A 21511-nucleotide genomic window follows, 5' to 3' on the forward strand; every position below is an offset into this window, starting at 1 on the left:
TCTACGTTTACTTTTGATTCTACACGTTTTGTACAACTTGTAGAATTACGTGGTACACGGAAAATATGACGTATTACACATAAAATTAGAGGATTCCCCTAATTACACGTACTCGTACACGTACATGTTGAAATGCTTAACCTCTCTATTATCATGATAAACCTGTATACCAAATTTCATTTCAATATGTTCATCCTCTGCGAAGAAAATGAGTGGAAACTGCAATAAACTAGAATTTTTCTGCGTCCAAGAGCCATAACTCTGTCGAAAATTACTTGATCGTACCAAATATCGAACTTGACCTAGATATTATCATGTTAACCTGTATACTAAATTTTATTTAAATATGTTCATCCTCTGCGAAGAAAATGAACGGAAACTGTTGGTGGACCGACCGACCGACACACAGACCGACCGACCGACAGACAGCAGCAAAGCAATATGCCCTCTCTTCTTCGAAGGGGGACATAAAAAAGTTCCCTGGCGATTTGCCGGTACAAAAGCAGAAAATCGGGTCGATTACGGATGATATTCATAAACATATGAAAACGACCACTTTCTATACAATTAATTATAGAAAATCTACCATACTTTGTGCAAAATTAAAACATGAGTGAATAAATATGACACTTCCAATTAGTGTTGATAGCTTGAATCGTTCCTAATTGTAATGATTGACGCATTAACGATGATTTGTACACTCTGTATTAACAGTTATTAACTCTCTGGTTAAACCACTGGGTTTGTGACCCTTTCCTTCCAATGAACACAAACAAATAGAATGAGTCGACCTTAGAGCAATAGATGATATGTATCTTAAGAAATTTAGTTATTGCAAAATTCTCACCAGTTAGGGAGAAACCTAGTGATCACAAATGAAATCCGTTGATAATATAATTTACAAATAGGCCTTGGGTATTTTTATAAATTAAGGTAAACAGAATAAATCACGTCGAACACGCTTACTGAAATCCATGTCACCTGACACGCGTTGCATAGACGAGTACATTGAGTTAATTTTTTAAGATAATGTACACCAGTTAAACAACATCAGTTTATAATGGGGAAGACTAGCTGAACTGTCGCGTTTTTTTTTATATAAGTTACAGATGACAGCGATGAGATTTATTTTCTCTCCTTTCACTTATAGACATTGACTGATAAAGGATCTGAGAATTCTGAAGCTCAATAATTGAATTCAGTTCAATTTTGAATTGTGATTTTCAAACTTTCCCAAAAACCGTTGAAGAATTATATGATGCATTAGATACCATTTAATGCCATATATAATATAATTGCCATGGATGTCTGTGCAAGTCCAAGGGGACGGTGGATCAAGATATAATCATGGCAACGGAATAAGGAGATATGCAAGAAATTAAGGTTTATGGAGTTTTCGGGCATTATTATTTTTTTAATAACAGCTTAATGACTATCCATCAGAAATCCATTCACTTTGTTGACATATGCCCTTAACTGCTTTCGTTTAATGAAAGGAATATCCAATTGTAACTTCTCCAGCCTTTTTGGTAGAGCTCCGAGTTTACCTCCTTTTTTTTTTTTTTGCATTAGCATAAAACGCCAGGTTAGATAAACCGGTACATACATACCTCTTCATGACCACAACTTTATTGTGATAAGCATATTTTGTTCAAGATAATCATTTCAATCTCAAACTGTATCTCTTTTAAAATTAAAATATTGATTTTCAAAATGTTACGAATAAACATAATAAAATATACATAAAGTATATGCTAATTCTGAATAACTGTACCTTTTCTTATCTTGACTGACTTTATCTCTTCTACATCCTCTGTAAAAATGAAGATTAAATACATAAGCGTATAATATTATTTCGGATCCTTTCTTATATATTTGGGTTTAATACGGTGCTTGCCAGTTATGTGAATATGCAACTTCATTTATTCATGTCTTCATCACTAAAACCTTATAAAGATGCATCATGTTACATAGTTATGTTATAATAACCAAAACAAGCAATGATACTATAATTATATATTTATTAAATCTTATGATCCATTTTGATAAACCATCTTGTCTGTTACCTTGCAGATTTTTAACGTCAGTCTGTAACCTTTCAACAGTCCTCAGTGTATCTATGTAGTGCTGTATCGAATCAGGGTCCATATAACAAGTTTTCAATTTGATCAGAGAGTCCTGGTATTTTGTTGCAGTCCCAAGATAGCCTTCCAGCTCTTTTACAATTTGAGAAATATGATTCCATTTTCGTTCAAAATCTGGTTCTGAGAGAGAAATATCCGTACCATGTCCATACCATTCGTTTCTTAAAATACGAATTCGTTCTATGTTTGCCGATACACTTTTATCAGTTGGTTCTGGATCTTGTCCCCATGTGTTTTTATGTGGAGGAATAGAACACATGTTACGTAATAGAAAATAGAGCAACGTAACGTCAAAGGCGGAGTAGTTTTTGCCATAGACAATCCGTTTTTGTTTTTCACTGATAGAAGGTTTGCCCTTTTGAGGTACGTACGTTTTAACTTTCTTTTCCAAGTCAGGTGGAGATATCTCATTTGCGAGAACGTCGCGTAGTACATCAATGCAGGGACCCAATATAGCCCTGGCAATTCGAGCAAGATGTGTTGTCCCTGTGGTCGATTCATATTTTGATAAGGACATCCTTTCTTGTTTGTAGCATCAACAAGATTTCCTACAAAAATATATATGATAAGGATGTATGCCAAACCTTGCTGACCCAATACACGAAATTACAGTTCAATGGGGTACTTTGACTTGTGTTTAGTATTTCACAAGCTTTAGTTAGAACCAAGAGTTAGAACTAAAGCACGGCTCCTTTACTTTGCATTTTGTCAAGGAACCTAAGCAAAGCAAATTTAAATGTATGCATAAAAAGGGCGAAATGGTATGTCATCTTGATTAATTGCCAGTTTCAATACATTAGCCTTTATTCGATTAAAGCTGACATGACTTTATAAAAGTATTTGGTCGCCATATTATTTTCAATTCCTCCTCATCTGCTACTGAGTATATGAACTGGTTGAAAGAGTTATGATTGTTTGGTTTCCAAAGTGGTAGCAAAGTATGTACAACCCTACAAATGCATGAATTACAGTTTGTAGTAAAATCGAAAACATGAGACTCCGGGGCCACATCGCTCCCCGTCTCACCCGAGTAACATTGCCAATAATTCCTTTCAAAGCAAAAAATATAATATACAATAACAAGCTCTAAAAACAATTCATTCAAATTATGAAGAGAGATAATATCTCAAAGTTCTTTATATATTGCTGATAGTAATTCAATTATATTATAATTTTGGTAGAGGGCTTCCTGGTCTACAAAATTATGAATTCAGTTTTCCTGACAGGTGTGCAGGTAGAGAAAATAAATTTTATTAAACATTATATGCATTAACAGTTTACATCCATTTTCGCCCCACCCAAGAATTCAAGGTAAATTGAAATTTACAATTTTAGTTAAACTTCCTGGTTATCATTATTAAGAAGTCAGTTTTTCTTACAGATTTGTGAAAGTAGAGAAGAACCCCGACAACCTGAACCCCTGACCCGGGGGCCATGAATTTCACAAATTAGGTAGAGGAGTTTGTAAACATTATAACCATGCATTCAGGTTTTTTTCCCCACATGTCTGAGAGTAAAGATGATTTTCTAAGAGTTAATACATTTTCACTGTATGGCTAAATTGGCCCCGCTCTAGGGCCTTAACCCGTCCCAGGGGTCATGAATTTCACAATTTAGGAAGTCGAGTCCATGTACACCATAACCATGCATTCAGTTTTCTTCAAATATATATATGGGAGTAGGGAAGAAAAATTTCTAATATTTAAATACATATTTACTATATGGCCAAATTGGCCCCAAATTAAAACCTGAACCCCCTGATCAAGGGGCCACAAATTTCACAATTTTGGTAAAGGGCTTCATGAACATCATATTAACCATGTATTCAGTATTTTGTCACATGGGTAGGAGAAGAGAAGATTTTTCAAAATTTGGCTTTTTTGTATACTGTGTATGTTGCCCCACCTGTCCCCCCCCCAAGGGTGGTAGAGTCTAGAATCTAACAATTAGGATTCCTCTTACCATAGAGATGCTTCAAACCAAAAATGGTAATAATTGTCTATGTAATTTTCAAGAACTTAACAATGTAAAATTATTAATGCACAATGCATGACGTTGAAGACAAACTGCAATAAAAATGTAACCAATCAATAATCGATTACATAGAGAAATCTTGTGTAATCGATTATTAATCAACTTAGGGTAGTCCATCCATAACTGAGGTGAATTTAACAACTTTGATTGATATGAACTATATTGAATATCTATTTTGAAATTATTATGAGGCCGATGACAACCAAACTCTGGAATATGTATGCAGTTAATTAAATGAACTTTTTGCACTTGAAACTTTTTTAAAAGAGTTGTCTGCCCCTTGCAAAAATTTTTTAAAAAAATCAATTATTAAAAATATGTACAGTAAAAAATAATTTTTTTAGCATTATCAAAGAAAAGGAAAGCTTTTGCAACTTTTTACCAAGAGATTTGTGAGAAAATTATTTGTACTATAAAGATTTATTTAAAAATGCATTTTTCCCATAGACTTCAATGTTAACTTCAATATGGGATAAATTTGTTAATATTAAAAAAAATTTAAAATTTTTAAAGATGAATCTTTATTATTAAATAAACCCCTTAAAACCACACTAGGATTTTAGTAATCAAACATTCAATTCATTAGATATGAAATTTGATAGTTATGGTTGGACAACCTTAACTCATTTTTGTCTTGTATTTGAACAGGTTGGGCAAACTACCTTTTATGGATATTGTTGTCATTGTGCAGAACGATGCGTACAGCTAAAAACTGTCCAATTAGTAAAAAAAATGCAACAGATGTGATTTATTACATGTTTACGTTTTTACAATAAACACGTGGACACGTGGTTTAGACTAATTTACAACAAGTGACTGCGAGAACGTCAATTTATAAATTAAAATTTTCAAATTTTTTGTAAAGAATGCAAAGATTAGGTACTAATTAAAATTTTTCATGCTCACATTAACAAACATTGCCGATTTTCCATGTTAAATAGTACATTGCAATACTCATAGTCTTCACAAGTCATTATATTCCAGTACATGTATTTGATTTTCGTAAATTTTGTATTTTTCGCTGTTGTAGTGCTATTTGTTGACTAGAATTGAAAACTGAATTCATCTTGATACATGTTTATTGTTGTATGACATTTATATAACACAATAGTAATAATCAATATGCATGTACATTGATCATATGTACATGCATATTGAAGTAGTATGTGTCATCTTTGTATAATCTCGCTCTAATAGATATGCCATAAGTCCGAGTAGATGCATACACTAACTGTAACTACTGTCTAAAAGAATACATGGATTAATATCAAAAGTACGCACAACACATGCATCTTGTAACCATTCACACTTAAGCTTTAAATGGCCACATGAGGTTTTGAATGCCTGACAATGTACGAACAAGAGTCGAATGCTTAGGACCGTGAAATCACATGAAATCTGTCTTCACTAAAAATCAGCGCTGGCAGTAAGGCTTCTGTCAACAAATAGACTTATACAATGCAGTTGATGAACCCAAATTTTAACCATTGCATTTTTTAAACATAGTACTTTTGTGGTAACTATCCCATGAAGCATTTCAATCCAGAAATGTCATTTACCTGATTGGTCAGTTTGTCAATTACGTCTGTGCCTCATTTAGTATGTCAATTTATTCTGACGTCACAGAAAAAAGTTTCCCCTACCTCTTGAATGTAATCGATTACATCATTGCATGTTATCAAGCAATAATTGATTACCTTTAATAATCAAAGTACTGACGGGAGTTGATTTTATCAATTATTATTTATTTTAAAATCAACGATATGTAATTTTGCATAGTAGTAACTGCATAGGAGAGATGATTAAAATCAACTCCCAAAAAATTATTTCATTAAAATGTGAATGATATACCTCTTCTGAACATATTGTATAAACTTTTCAAGTTGATCTTGTTTTAGAGTTAAAAGGGTATTTTCATTATAAATGATATAAAAAATGAGATTTCATATTTCTAGGGGGTTTAGTCCCCCCCCTCCCCCCCCCCCCCCCCACTATTTTTTTGCCAAATTAGACCTAACCATTAAGAACATAGCAACAGGGATGGTTCAGGTCCCCCCCCCCCCCCCTCCCCCCACTTTTTCCTCGCAACAAACATAATTGTTCCTTAAAAGACCTTAAAAAGAATAAAATATTAATAGTGATATTGAAAATTGGAGTCATAGTAGGTATACTAGCACCCCCCCCCCCACCACCACGGATTAGGAATTTCATGATTGGGGGGGGGGGGGGATTGGGCAGGTAAGATTGGAGTTATAGGTATAGCTTCCCCCCACGGATTATGGGAATTCTTGTCAAGATTTTTACGAGTTGATGTATATCAACTCAGTATAGTCACTGCTAAGGGGGTTTCCAACACTGGGTTAAATCACATTTTCGTTTTGATGGTCAAACTAATACATCAATTATCAAAATGCAATGATATGAATCATGAAAGAATGACATCTTTTATCGGAGGTAAAATTTGTTATCAACGTATTTTAATCAACAGAAAATCATGATTTTCTTTTTGTTAATTGATATCAATCCGCACAAGAATATAGGTTCAAGGAAAATCTTCTGACACATTTCATATACTAAGGATACATTATTGTTGTCATCAATAAATCGTATAAAACATATCAAGTATGTTTCTTCATAACCAAGAACAATTTTATTGACTGATAAAAATATCGCTATAATTAAATTTGACGTATTTGCATGTATATGAAACTTCAGTGATATCCGCGCTGTAATCGCTTGTATTTATGCAGATGAGCTCAGCTCAGTGGTGGACGTTTAACGTTTTCCCCACACAAGAGTTGCGTTTCATTACTTACAATTTATCAAAGGTGAAATGATTTTAGTATGGCAAAACAAAGAGTTGAAGCACAAGAGCTAAAAATAATCAAGAGCTGGGGGGTGGGGTGGGGGTTCTATGTGATTTGATCTTCCGTCGAGTTGAAGGTCAGTGTGGCCCTGCAACATGCACATCGGGAAAACTGCGCTCCTGTTTATATACGTCATAGATCAAAAAATAGATTAGCGTGGTAGTTACTGTGGGGCGATATATAGTTTTGAGCAGCGTTGATTAAGAAATAATATCATTAACTTAATTATGTTTTTTTTTACAAATCGGTTTGATAAACAGAGGCAAAAAACTATTTTACCTAGTCTATAGAATGACAGCTTGTAGTTAATGGTGTGCATTTTGGACATGAGTAGAATTTTGTCATTCTGTTTTTTGCTTTCTGGTGTAATGATTATAATTCTGTATTAAGTATATTATATTTACATATCAATGTAGAATAACTTTGAATGCTATATAATAAAAACAACAAGACTAAAATCTACACGCCCCATTTATCGATTGGTCAGAAACTATGCAGCGACCTAAGAAAAATCACGGACTGCACGGAATAAAATTATGGAAATGATTTTGGTGTTTCTTTTAGCTAACGTACTGATGTACATATATAGTAATTTTGTGAATTTTACTTACCGTTTACAATCAATTTATTAATTTGTTAAAAAAACATGCAAATGCTTCTTGATGATTCATGTGGGTTATGAAGGTAGCGATCATTGTAGAAAAAATTACATAACCCGCTAACGCGGATAATGTATTTTTGGGAGTTGATTTTTAATCAACTCTCCTATGCAGTCACTCGGACAAACCGAAAGTGAAACAGAGTTTGGACCTCAGCACAAATCATTGCTCCTGACAAGACTTAGTTCTTGAAAATAATTGATGAATTCGATGTAATGTATGCTAAAGCATTGTTTTTCAAGGAAACTCATTTACAAATACCTTAATAGTCAGATTTTAAATGGTACGAACAATTTAAATATTTTTTGTAGTCGTATGTATTCCTACGCCAGAGTTCAATATAGTCTCGTTCAACTTGACGCTCGGCTGTCTCCGTAAACCCTTGTCGGAGATTTACGGTGTCAGCCGAGCGTTTGGTTGAACGAGACTAGAGTTCAATATTGCTTGGATCCATACAATTTTCGAGAAATATTTCTACCACTGATACATAGTTTGATTGAATTAATTTTATCTTTAAATATTATTTAACATGATTCATATGGAGGTTTCTCGAAATTCTAGTCGAAAAAGTTCAAAAATTCATATTATAAAAATATACGTAATTCAAATTAGAAACTACGTATACATGTACTTGTCATGCTAAATAACATATCATTGATTTTAAAATAAATAAACATCGACAAAATCAACTCCCGCCAGTTCTTCAGTACTTTGATTTCTGCAATGTCGCCACCTTCATATCCCCCATGAATCACCAAAGAAAGCTTTTTATTGTTTAAATATAACACGGAACCTGACGTTTTTAAAAACTTTTTTCTTAATGAAAAAAAAAAAATCCTTGTATTATAATATAGTACAAGAATTTTAAAGAGAAAGGTTTAAAACGTCACGTGCATGTGATTTATAAAACCCTTTAAAATCTTGTGTCTATATAGTTTTGTAAAAATGGTTTGAAATGTAATGTAAAAATGAAACAAGGTTCTGAAAAAAAGTATAATAACTTGAGGAATGACAGAAGAAGAGACCATCATTTGATCATATTGGCGGATTGCTCTCAGTGAAGTAGATACATGTACAGATAAATCACAGGCAAATACGTTATACATTATTTTTTATAATAAAAAATATTAACCTCTACCTAATAATAAGGTACTGGTATAGAGGGTATATATTTTTAATTATGAGAAAGATAACGTTAGTTAAATGTGGCCGATTGAATGAATTAACATTATTTGTGTTGATCGTCATTACAATACAAACCACTTGTTTAAAGCTGCATGGTCTAATTTTTTGGCTACTACAGTATCAAATAATTGTCCATACAAACCAATTATCTTAATTTTGTTTTGCCAGAACTCACATTTACACTCGATGTCAAAGTCGTAATACTATCATCCCCGCCTCGACACCAGGGCGAATTTTCATATGAGGCGAAATAAAGCGATACCCTTTTTATGACGTTTGTTTTGTAAAAAAAAAAAAAAGTTCATCATTTTTTATTCGTTAAAATAAAACTACCGCAATGTCTGTTATTATACACATACTTAGCATAACCATCGTTTAAAAGCGTACACAAAATCTGATATAAAAGCTTTAAAAAATGTACATGTGTTGTTCTTTTTTTGTTTTTGTATGCGTAATTTGCAGACTTAACTATAAGTAAAACTCATATTTATTGCCTTTTTGAGTTATGACAACTGTTTTAGTCAGTTTTGGGCAAAAACAAACCAGTTCAATATAATTTATGTTTACATTTTGACCCTCAAATGTACAATATGGCCGAACATCCCTCTATATAATAATAATAATATCAACAGAGGACAGCAACATTTGGCGGAAATTCGTACCAACAAAACACATATGTAAACAATAACAAGACTCGAGTTTTGTTTACAAAACAAAGAAATAAAAACTCTGTATCGTGCTTCTAACTCAATATATGACTTTTAAATGTTGACAAGACATTAAAAATACCCAAATTAACCATTCTGAACATAAAGAAAAAGGAAAAATGAAATTTAAAATTTTCAGTCTAGGTCCCTTTAAAGAATATTTAGATATGCTCCTCTATATAATTACTTATTTAAAAATGATCTTTCACGATTCGTGATTTTTTATCTTTGACATGTTATGGCCTATTATAATAAGATATCTAATGAATATACTTTATTAATTATTTTTTCAAGTTCTGCATATTGAGAGCAGTAAAGGGGCAATGAATATTTGAATCCTGAAGCATCAACTCGTGTCAGTACTTTCAGTACTTTGATTTATGATTAGTTAACCCCTCCCCCCTTTCAATTTGCTTCCGACGCCACTGTTATTAAAGTACATGCAACAAATTGTTAAAGTATCGGCCTCGGCTGAATTTAGAAAATGTCTCCAAACAGAGTTAACGTTTTTAAAATAAAAAAAAATTCACTGGTCAAGTGGACCGGTGATTTTATGAAATTTACCGGTCTGAACAAACATTCACAGGTCAATATTTGACTTTCATATAAAAGAAACAAAACACCATTAAATAAAACTAACAAGTTTATATTCATAAATCATGTAAGTATGGGAAATTTCCTCTGAATCTCTCCTCTTTACTTTTAATTTCTTTACATTAAAAATGTAATCATATGTTATTAATATATCGATAATAACCTCATTATAGTACTATAGATATAATAACGTGCTTAATGCGCAGGCTGTTTGATCAAGTTACTTGCAATTCTAAACTGTTACAAATATTTCAAACTCCGTCAAATTTTCGCGTAAAATGAAATTAAACTAAACTGTTTCCCATGGAAGTACTAAATGACGAAACTGAGAAAAGGATAGAAATTCACAACAACAAATAATTAGGTTTTTAATTTGTTTTTGGGTGTTTTTAATTTTTAGTTATAAAATGTAAACATAGTTAGTCCATTAACAAAAGATTGGAAATCATAGCTGTCGGTTTATAATAGCAGTTAGAGACCTCATCACAAGTATGTCATTTAGCATTTTTTCGTTAATTAGCCTTCCCTTACAATGTGCCCAATGCGCGTAAAAGTCAATCTTGTCGATAGAGTGTGAATCGCTTTGTTAAATCAAATTGAAGGTGTTTGCAAACATTTTAATTCTTCTTGTAAGGAGGTTAAAGTCTTCAATCAGTCGTTTTTATATTACCGGTCATTAAGACCGATTGAATAAGAATAATTACCGGACATTTGAAATATTTCCCACCGGCGGATTTCAAAAACTCTGTCTAAATGCATCCTTATCGCTACCACAAAGTTGTGACAAGATAAGACCCTCCCCCCCCCCCCCCCCCCCACACACACACACACACATCACGAAAAATTACACGGGGTCGGTCAGCTGTCAGTTGCAAAGCTATCGATAAGAAAAACAAACTATTTAAAAACATTGGTTTTGAGATTGTGATTAATATGAGACATAAGAAGCGACACCCTCTTTAAAAAAATGAATAACAAGTGAAAAGATGTCAATGTGACAGCAAACCGGGTTTTCTTTTATGTTTTAACTGTATCCATAATCCATGTCAACCCGTATCCAGTGAAATGGAGTACCCTGTATGCAACATTTTGCCAAATAATGACTTAGTTCAAAAGCTAGTATTTTTTTCATAAATTTTTGGAAATCAAAATCCTAGCAATATGCACACCTTTAATATAAGTACAATTGATCTGCAAAAGAACAACTTCCTATCTTGAAAACTGTAGGAGTAGTTATCTGTACCATGAGGGTACCCTATATGCAATATTTTGCCAAGAAATGATGACTTTGTTTATTTTGCATATTCACATCAGAGCGGGGGTATCACTACATGTAGTGAGCACTTGCTCACAAATATCTTGTTTCTCTGTGTTTCACACTTCCTTGCAGAATTTTAGACTTTTTTTACCCTAATGTGTTCTAGAGCTACATGTACCTACTGATTGACCATTAGAGAGAAAGAGAGAGAGAGAGAGAGAGAGAGAGAGAGAGGGTAACATTTTACGTCTTTTTGGCCATAAAGGGTGTGTAAGTGTCACTAATATTGTTTGTCCTTGTCAGTTCAGAAATCCACAATGCAGTTAATGAGGTGTGACCACCCTTATGTTTAGATAACAAATAAATTAGCCCCAAAAAGGATCGATTAAATTAGAACAATTACAAATTCCTTTGTATCTGATGATATTTTTTTTATTTAATTGTTTTAAAGAAAAACCAAAAATGACAATAACCCCTCCCTTTGCAAAAAATGAAAATACCGGTAGCCAAGCAATGCTCTTCTGTTCATAAAACTTTAAATATATTTCTTATAAGAGTCTGTAGAGATGCAGTCGGTTGTTTCAAATTTTCATCACTTTCTCCTATGGTACAATGGAACTCCATATCAGAAAATTGATCCCATAGGACTATGATTTTTTTTTATGAGCTTGTTAAATTTAATTAACTCCCAAAACATTACTATAATTACCATACTATGTAAAAATATGTAAAAAAAATTAAAAAAAAAAAAGAAAATTTAATATTACAAACAATTTTCAAATTGCCAAAACACTACATATGTACAATCATATCAGTAATTTTGAATTTCATTTAAGTTAATGCCCTATAGGGTCACTTTATCAATTTACTTGACTAATAAATTTAAACAACTTCTAAAAGTAGTTAACTTCTTTATTAATAATGATATTATTTATTTCCTTATGATGATAAACAGTTTTAAAATAGCCCCCAAACCACCGCCCATTTTACAGATTATCAATTTTCCCTAAACACATGCTCCATCTTAACTAACGGCTCAGATAATGGCCCCCTTGGGACAAATGAATTCAGCCACACTTGTCTTTGATGTTCTTATTAGCTCCTAAGAATGAACATATTTTTATTGTACAAAAATACAATTGGGATTGGGCACAAGTTCCATAACTTAGACCGCCCTCTCCCAATACAATTCACAATTCTGCTGTCGCGCCGATAATTGCTTTGACCTGGCGATTAAATCAATAACAATCAAGAGAACTAGCGTCAAACAACTTTACTCTGTCCTAAACTTCAGATAATTCAACCCCTACACCTCTACATCGGCGAATTATTCAGATTTCTGTCAACATTTGATCTACCAAGAAGCCATGTAGTGACGTCACATTCACATCCCGTCATATTTTGACTGGAAACTGTGTTTTCCAAGAGGATAATGCCCCGGTACATCGTGCGCGTTCTACCCAAGATTATTTACACAGAAATGGCATAAGAACAATAAGCTGGCCAGCACAGAGCCCCAACATCAACATCATTAAAAATATTTTGCTTTTGATTAAAAGAAAACTTCAGGGAAGAGCATGTTAGGATAATTTGTCTGCTCACCTGACGGCAGTTATTGACAACACGACGTCAAAAATAAATCATTTAATGCTTATATTTACATTCCCTTACCGAAGAAATCAATTGTTTACTTAAATAAATCGATATAAAGTGCAGATCACGGAGGGAGTGAATAAGTAACAGCAATAATAGCAACACAGCTCGCAGGCGCACAGCGCCGGCGCGAAGCGAGCTCTACCGGCAAGGCGTGTGTGAATAGAAAATTCGGACTAGTTGCACATTCATTCAACGGATTTTTTTTGCGTCTGTAAATCGGACCAGTAATGCCTTGTTTTAATCGTCCCAGTAATTCCCTGTAAATATGGTTTCCCATTTTACACTCTTACGAGAACAAGATAAAAGACTATGTACATCATACATTGTAAATAAAATAATTCCATTACATAAGACTAACAGAGTGACGTCACAATGGATTTCTTGCTCATTGATCCCACAGAATTTTTCGGCGTCAGTAAATTTCGACCCACAATGCAATTTATCAATGTCGGACGATCTCACTAGACTTGATTCCTTCTCGCGAGAATCAAAGTAAAACTTTTGAGAAACAGATAAATTGTGTAATTTCAAGAAAATCATGCTTTTCAAGTACACACTGTAAACAAAACAGTATATTTCACTTAGTTTTTTTTCCAGTGTTTTTTCAAAGAGACAGAGGACACTTGACCGATGTGAACTTTGACGTCACAATAAGGGGAAATTACTCTAAGTAGTTATTGTAAATCTGCTGAAATATAAATACCAAAATCTTCTCAAAATCTTGCAAAGCTAACGAATGGGGATATCTTTTTTTTTAAACATAGGTAATCATAGATTACTAAGCTCACCGAGACGGAGCATCACCATTATGAGACATCACCTTCATAAGACCACCTTTATCATTTTATATGAAAATCATACTTTATGATCTTGGATATTCATGGATTCTGTTTGGACAAAATATTGTATATCATCTGATAAATTTTTTTTATGATAATCATATGTTCATATGTTAATCAATACAATGATATAAAATTAAATATTGTTTCATGTCATATTTATAATATATATCATATAAAACAATAAAATACCGTAATAAACAATAATGAGATATGATATTGTAATGTATGATATGACATTGTATTGTGTTATACCTTATTGTATTTGATCACATAATACAATATCATAAAATATAATACAATATAGTATTATATTACAATATCATATTACATAATACATCATAACATTGAAACATATTATATTGTATAATATAGTATGATATTGTATTGAATGACACTGAAACATATTTGATACATTATATGATATTATATCATATAATACAATATAATTTGATTCCAACATTGTATCTTATCAAATGATACAATATTATGTGATAAAAGAAAATATTATAAAATACATTATTATATTATACATATTGTATCATATGACACAATAATATATATTACAATATCATATAATACAATTTCATGTGATAATATAATATATCATATAAACCAATATCATATCATACAATATCGTATGATACAATATTATATAATATTACAATATCATATAATACAATTTCATGTGATATAATTCTATATTACTGAAACCAATATCATATTATACAATATTGTATGATACAATATTATAGAATATACAATATTGTATCATAGGATACAATATAATATTTTGCAATATCTTATGTAGTTGTATCATGTGATAAAATAATAAATTAAAAATACAATATAATATTATACAATATTGTATCATAATATACAATACTATACATAACAGTATCATGATACAATATCATATCATAAAATATCCAAAAAATTGATACAATATCATATCGTATGGTATAACTTTTTATAATATAACATATGATATCATATTGTATCATATCAAACAATATTGTTTCATATCATACAATACTATATCATAGGAATCATGTTATATCATTTATCAACAAACACATCTATCTATCGAGCTGGTTTGAGTGAGGTAGGAGATTTCTTTAGCATCCTTGATAATGGAGATCAGGCTCTGCATATAAAGCAACCTCTGCATTTAATTTATAATAAAGTTAAATCAACTATGCAAGCTATCATCTATAAAACATGTGACCTGTTCCAAAAAACTAAACCTCATCCAGCATCCGAAACCTATGGCTCAGATTCAGCATTCAAGCCAATCAGGTGCATTGGTATCATAACACGCATCATCCATGCAAGTTTGGTGAAGCTTGGACCAGTAATAACTAAGATATCATCATCAGAGGGCACTAGCAATTAAAACCTTAACTTCCTCCAGCATCCGCAACCTATGGCTCAGATTCAGCATCCATGCCTGTCAGGTGCATCTGTATCATAAGACACACCATCCATTCAAGTTTGGTGAAGTTAGGACCTGTAATAACTAAGATTTATTTTTTAGCATCCTTGATAATGGAGATCAAGCTCTGCATCTGAAGCTACCTCTGCGATTCATTCATATTACAGTTAAATCAACTATGCAAGTTTGATATAGTACTATCATCTATTAAACATGTGACCTGTTCCTAAAAACTTAACTTTATCCAGCATCCGAAACCAGACTCAGCATTCAAGCCTGTCAGGTGCATCAGTATCATAAGACACACCATCCATGGAAGTCTGGTGAAGTAAGGACAAGTAATAACTAAGATATCATCATCAGAGGGCACCTGTTTCAAAAACTTTATTTAACCAGCTCTTAAAACCTTAACCTCCTCCAGCATCCGAAACCTATTGCTCAGATTCAGCATTCAAACTTGTCAGGTGCATCAGTATCATAAGACGCACCATCCATACAAGTTTGGTGAAGTAAGGACCAGTAGTAACTAAGATATAATCATCAGAGGGCACCTGCAACAAAAACTTTAACCAGCTCTAAAAACCTTAACCTCTTCCAGCATCCGAAACCTATTGCTCAGATTCAGCATTCAAGCTTGTCAGGTGCATCAGTATCATAAGATGCATCATCCATACAAGTTTGGTGAAGTTAGGACCAGTAGTAACTTAGATATTGCTATCAATGGGCACCCACAACAAAAACTTTAACCTGCTCCAAAAACCTTAACCTCTTCCAGCATCCGAAACCTATAGCTCAGATTCAGCACTCAAGCCTGTCTGGTGCATCAGTATCATAAGGCACACCATCCATGCAAGTTTGGTGATGTACGGACCAGCAGTAACTAAGATATTGCTATAAAAGGGCACCTGCAACAAAAACTTTAACCTGGTCCAACAACCTTAACCTCCTCCAGCATCTGAAATTTAGGACCCAGATTCAGCATCCAAGTCTTTCAAGTCCATAAGTAGGTCCAGATGCATCACCCATGCAAGTTTGGTGAAGATAGGACAAGTAATAGCTTAGATACAAGACCTGCAACAAAAACTTTAACCAGGTCCGGACGCCGACGCCGACGCCGACGCCGAGGGTATAGCATAAGCTCTCCTTGACTTCGTCTCGGTGAGCTAAAAAAGGAAACAGTTGTAGCTTGCTCTCATTTGGATGAATGCTCACATTTATTTTATTCACTATATATTTACAGTAATTTCCAGGAACGTTTTTTAAGAGGAAAATGAAAAAGAAATTCTCAAAATCAGGAAAATTCTAATCCGGGTGAGGAATGGGGAGTAAGTAGTATGCCTTTAGCTCTTTAACTGCTCAATGGTATCTTTATTTTCACATTTATTACATCCTCCCGGGGGAGGGGGGGGGGGGTCCAAAACCGTTTTTCTTATCTGATCAGCAAAAGTTTTTTATACGTAAATTATATTTTTTTTAAACCGGGGGGGGGGGGGGGGGGGGGGGGGGGGACTCTATGATAAGTCAATTTTTAATATGTAAGTTGAGATAAATTCTATTTAAATAAATAAACAATCTTATAAATTATGAATAATGAAAATTTATTAGAAAAAATAGGCATGTTTATATTTTATTTTGCATTCAAATTCATTTACGTTACGTTGATACTTTTATATTTATTGATTTATCATAATTCATTATTTGATCACATGCTGCGCTCGCCCCAACGGTTGCACCGTGAAACATACTAGCTGTTTTGTAAAACCGGTTTAAACAGGTTTTCACATAGACTGTTGAGATGAGATCGACGAGCATGAAAATATAATCCATGATAAATAGCTCTTGGAATGTTGCTTTTAACAATAACGTCAACTTTTTTGTTGAATAATTATAAAACATGGTGTTTTGACAACATTCATGATATATCTAATACATTTTTTAACCAATAACCACAGGGGCTTGTGTAGAAAAAAAACATCGTTAAAAAAGTGGGTACTTCGGAGGAAAAATAACAAGGGAGGACGCCATCTTGGATACCGCCTCGCTCACAGGGGCTTGGTACATTGAATACACTTTTTTAACATGACTGAAACGGGGGGTTTCAGTGAATTTATTTATTGCAATACACAGAAATACACATAAGATTACCAATTTTAATCATTTTTTTCTTCGGGAACAAATAATTAGGAAATTCACTATCCAACAACCAAGCCCCTGTGGCCTCACTTCATCAGCTAATTTCTCATTTATAAATTGTTAAACTAGACACTAGACACCGAGGTACCCACTTTTATAACGATGTTTCTTTATCTACACAGGCCCCTGTGCAATAACATAGAATTCACTGTTTGAGAACTGCTTATGTAAATTACTCGTAAATTCATACGCAGTGAATAGATGTTGCATTTAGAGGCATTTAAAGGTCATATGAAACGATATCCTGACCATATTGAGTTATATACGGGAATGAGTTCATAAGTGCCTATTTAATAAGATTGACATTGTTTTTTGGATATTTTATGCAAAATGTGAGCACCACAGTCGATCAAAATTACTTAATCGGGAAAAGGAACATTGACTTACGCGGCTTACCTCCCTTGCTTATGACGTCAGTAAGACCAAATCGCCTTATAAAGCTATGTTGTGAATACAAATATCCATGTCATTTTGCAGCATTTTAAAAGAAAAAAAATACTATTTTATATAAAAACTTGTATAATTATACAATAATCAACCACGTCAGTATTTTTTCTCTCAAGAAATGAAATCGTGTGTGTTTTTATTTACATGTAATAGCGTGTACATAATGATATTCAGTTTCGAGACTGCGGGGAGAATAAATGATTTTCTTCATAGATCCACATGCAAGTATAATATAATTTTAATATAAGCATATTTATATGTTTTATTTTGATCTTTTTAATGAAATTGACAAATTCAAAAATAAGTCTGATCGTTTTTTCCCATTTGCACGTTCATGCAATTCATTAAGATTTTTTTTCTAAACAACTTGTAGGCCTCATTGTGCCTCATTCGCTTCACGATTATATTGTTTGTGTTTCACTTTCAAATTCACAAATATGTTACCATTTAATTATTTTTAGTCTAAGAGAAATTTCTTCAAATGTTTTGTTTTTGAAACGTGTACTTGAATGTGCCGTGTTTTGATTTTAAAACGTGTATGTGCGGTGTTTGCTCACAGATCCCTTTTATCTCACTTTCTTCCGCAATGTTTTCTTTCGTTTTTTTTTTTATCATTATTGATGCTTGTTCTTAATAAAATCTGTTGATTATCTTCACATTCGTTCACAACTATTTTTATCAAACAACCGATTTATTTTAACCGATACATTTCTAAATCCTTAAATGCCATATTTCCGCGATCTAATTTAATAAAACGTTAATACACATGTACACAAAGTATTTTCTAAAGATATTGCTACATGTATATATCAATAAGTCAGAAATTTATATTATTTCGAAATAAAATTTAAGAATAATTATGCGGCATTTTATAGCAGCTCTTAAATACAAACTATGTACACAATGCCTCAAACATTTTCATTGGCCTGCCTTATATACTTTTTTATGTGACAAAATAAATCAAATCAATTTAATTGCTTTAATTCCCTTTAAATGTAGCTCAATCATTATACGTACCGAAGAAGAAAATGATGTTTCTATTTCAAAAGAATAAGGATAATTCATTAATCAGCTGTAAATGTTGGAGCATTTCTTTCGTTAAATTTCCACTCCAGTACGGGATCTTCATCATGATTTTACTTATGTGAGAAGCTGATATTAGATTTATTCATTAACGACCAATTAAAACTAAGTCATCTGTAGGCTACTACGAAATCAAATGATCTCATTTGAAAAGAAAGACACGTTCATATATGCAAAAATTACTAAAATTTAATCGATAAACTACTGTAAAATTACACTAGTTTTAATGCATTGTTTACATCGGTGGGTCTTTGTGACGTCATAAATCAACAAATTCAAGAACGATAAGCGGGCAAGAATTTTTCAGGTGCTCAGTTTTCACGGTTATTTCTATGTAATGCAAAGGCAAAAAAATCTTACATCATGTATTTTAACATTTGTTTATACCAAGTTTTATATTCATGAAAGAAAATCATAGTGTTAAAAATCGTTTCATATGACCTTTAAACATCATGGAATTTAATGGATGTAAATATTGTTTTTTAATTCTACTTACGCTGCGCACTGATCAAAAGGGCCCCGACTTAATATACACTGGAATCGATGCGTGCACTTCTTCTGATTAATATTGCTTCCATTTCTTCTGAATATTGATTGGAATACGTTTTTTCTTGACTTCTTAATTCTACGATGTCCAAATCTGCGTCGTTTCTCAAGACCGACGCCACCTTTTCTATTTTAAGATAATGACATCATTTTCATGATGTGATCCAACATATTAGCTCGAACGATAAATTTTCGACTTCTTGTTTTTTATCCTATTTATATATGTACTTGATCTATCTACTTATTTAAATCTGATTAATTATTTAGATATATGTGTATTTTAAAAAAAATCATAATTCTCATATATTTGCAACAGACAAACATCAGCATGCGCAGATCCAGAATTTTTTTTCTGTCAACTAAAATTTTCCATATATATATATATATATAAAATAAATAAGCATTTCCAAGAGAAACACCTTAATTATCAATTTTGCCCAACTTTGAGCTTTGTTGATACAGGTAAATTTACCCAATACAAGTACCTGATGCAAAAATATTCCAGTGAGTCCAGTTGCGTTATTTTAAAGGTCGTTTATTCAATGAACCAAATTTGTATTGTTTAATGAGAATAAGAATGAGAGAATTTAAATTTGCCTGGTTCTGATAAGACATTAATTCATTACCAAAGAAGAATATAGATGCTGGACATGTTAATTAATCTATTATGTTTAACAATCTTGGAACCTACATCCCCCCCCCCCCTGCTGTGCACAAATGCAAATTACCATCTCATTCTGTAACATGACAAAGTATTTTGACCATGGTTGTTAATGAGTACCCCCCTTACATGCACACAATCATTATTTTACAAGCTTGACTTACAATTAAAGAGATATTGATAAAACACACACAAGTATATTATTTAAAAAATTGTTGCCAAAAATTTACATTTCATTTACATTAATTTGTTTTTGGGGAGGGGGGGGGGGGGTGTTTCCGACGGTTATTTGAGTTTGCCGGGGGGGGGGGGGGGGGGGTCCGAGACATATTTTTGGTAATTCTATAATGCAATTTAAAGAAATTTGAATTTTGCCGGACCCCTTAACCCCCTCTAGATCCGCGCATGATCAGAATTAAAAATTTACAGACTGACTATTAGCCTTCTACGTTCTTGAGCCTAGCTATAACAGGTCTAGGCACATACTATCTAGGCAACCTCAGTTTTTGGAGGTAACCTCAATTTCAAGATGGCTGCCAATTTTTACCATATATGGAAAGTCGCTTTGCATTGTGGGTGAAATTACCCTCCATTTTTGGAGGAAAGCCTGAACAGCAATGTTTTAAGGAGAAAAAATACAGCTGAAAAACGATATTTGTTTTAAATCAATGAAGAAATTGCTTGACCGGAGTATTTCTTAACATTTTTATTTCATATATTGACAACGATGTCAAACACAATACTTGATGCATTTTTGTGACGTCATATATACTCCATTGTCACGTGACGTGCGTTTCCTAACATTACATATTGTTTAATTAAATTGCATCGGTGGAGGTGATTAATGAAATTGAAAATCATAAATATTTTTAAGAAAAATCCTTTGTTATATAATACACTTAGAAGTTCTTGCTTGCATGGGCTTCAAATAGATATTTCGTTTATTTAAGATTTTGTTAAAACATGTCGCAAAATCATCAAAATAAGGCACATTTTTACTAATCTTTCACCTGCGCCGAACTCTTTTTATATGCAGTAACATTCCTTTATTCAGTTGTTTACACATAACAGGGAAAGTCTCCAAACCACTAATTAATAAATAGTCTTTTACTTTAAACGAAGCTTTAAATCTGCAGATTTTTTTTAATTCTAATTACTGATATGAATGAATTCTGTACATCTTACATAAACGACAGCATCAAT

General features: G+C 32.7%; 1 protein-coding gene across 1 annotated transcript in view; it reads right to left on the bottom strand.

Moving 5' to 3' along the window:
• The window catches only part of LOC136274852 (uncharacterized), a 32020-nt gene extending 12234 nt beyond the window's left edge, over positions 1-19786 (bottom strand). The window contains exons 1-3 of the mRNA XM_066082570.1: positions 19598-19786; positions 2067-2692; positions 1775-1813 (exon numbers count right to left, since the gene is read on the bottom strand). Coding sequence (XP_065938642.1) covers positions 1775-1813; positions 2067-2661 — 634 coding nt within the window. The 5' untranslated portion in view covers positions 2662-2692; positions 19598-19786. The remainder of the gene's footprint in view (positions 1-1774; positions 1814-2066; positions 2693-19597) is intronic.
• Positions 19787-21511: the final 1725 nt, after the last annotated feature.

The sequence above is a fragment of the Magallana gigas genome, chromosome 4, assembly GCF_963853765.1.
Source record: "Magallana gigas chromosome 4, xbMagGiga1.1, whole genome shotgun sequence".
NCBI classification, from domain to species: domain Eukaryota; kingdom Metazoa; phylum Mollusca; class Bivalvia; order Ostreida; family Ostreidae; genus Magallana; species Magallana gigas.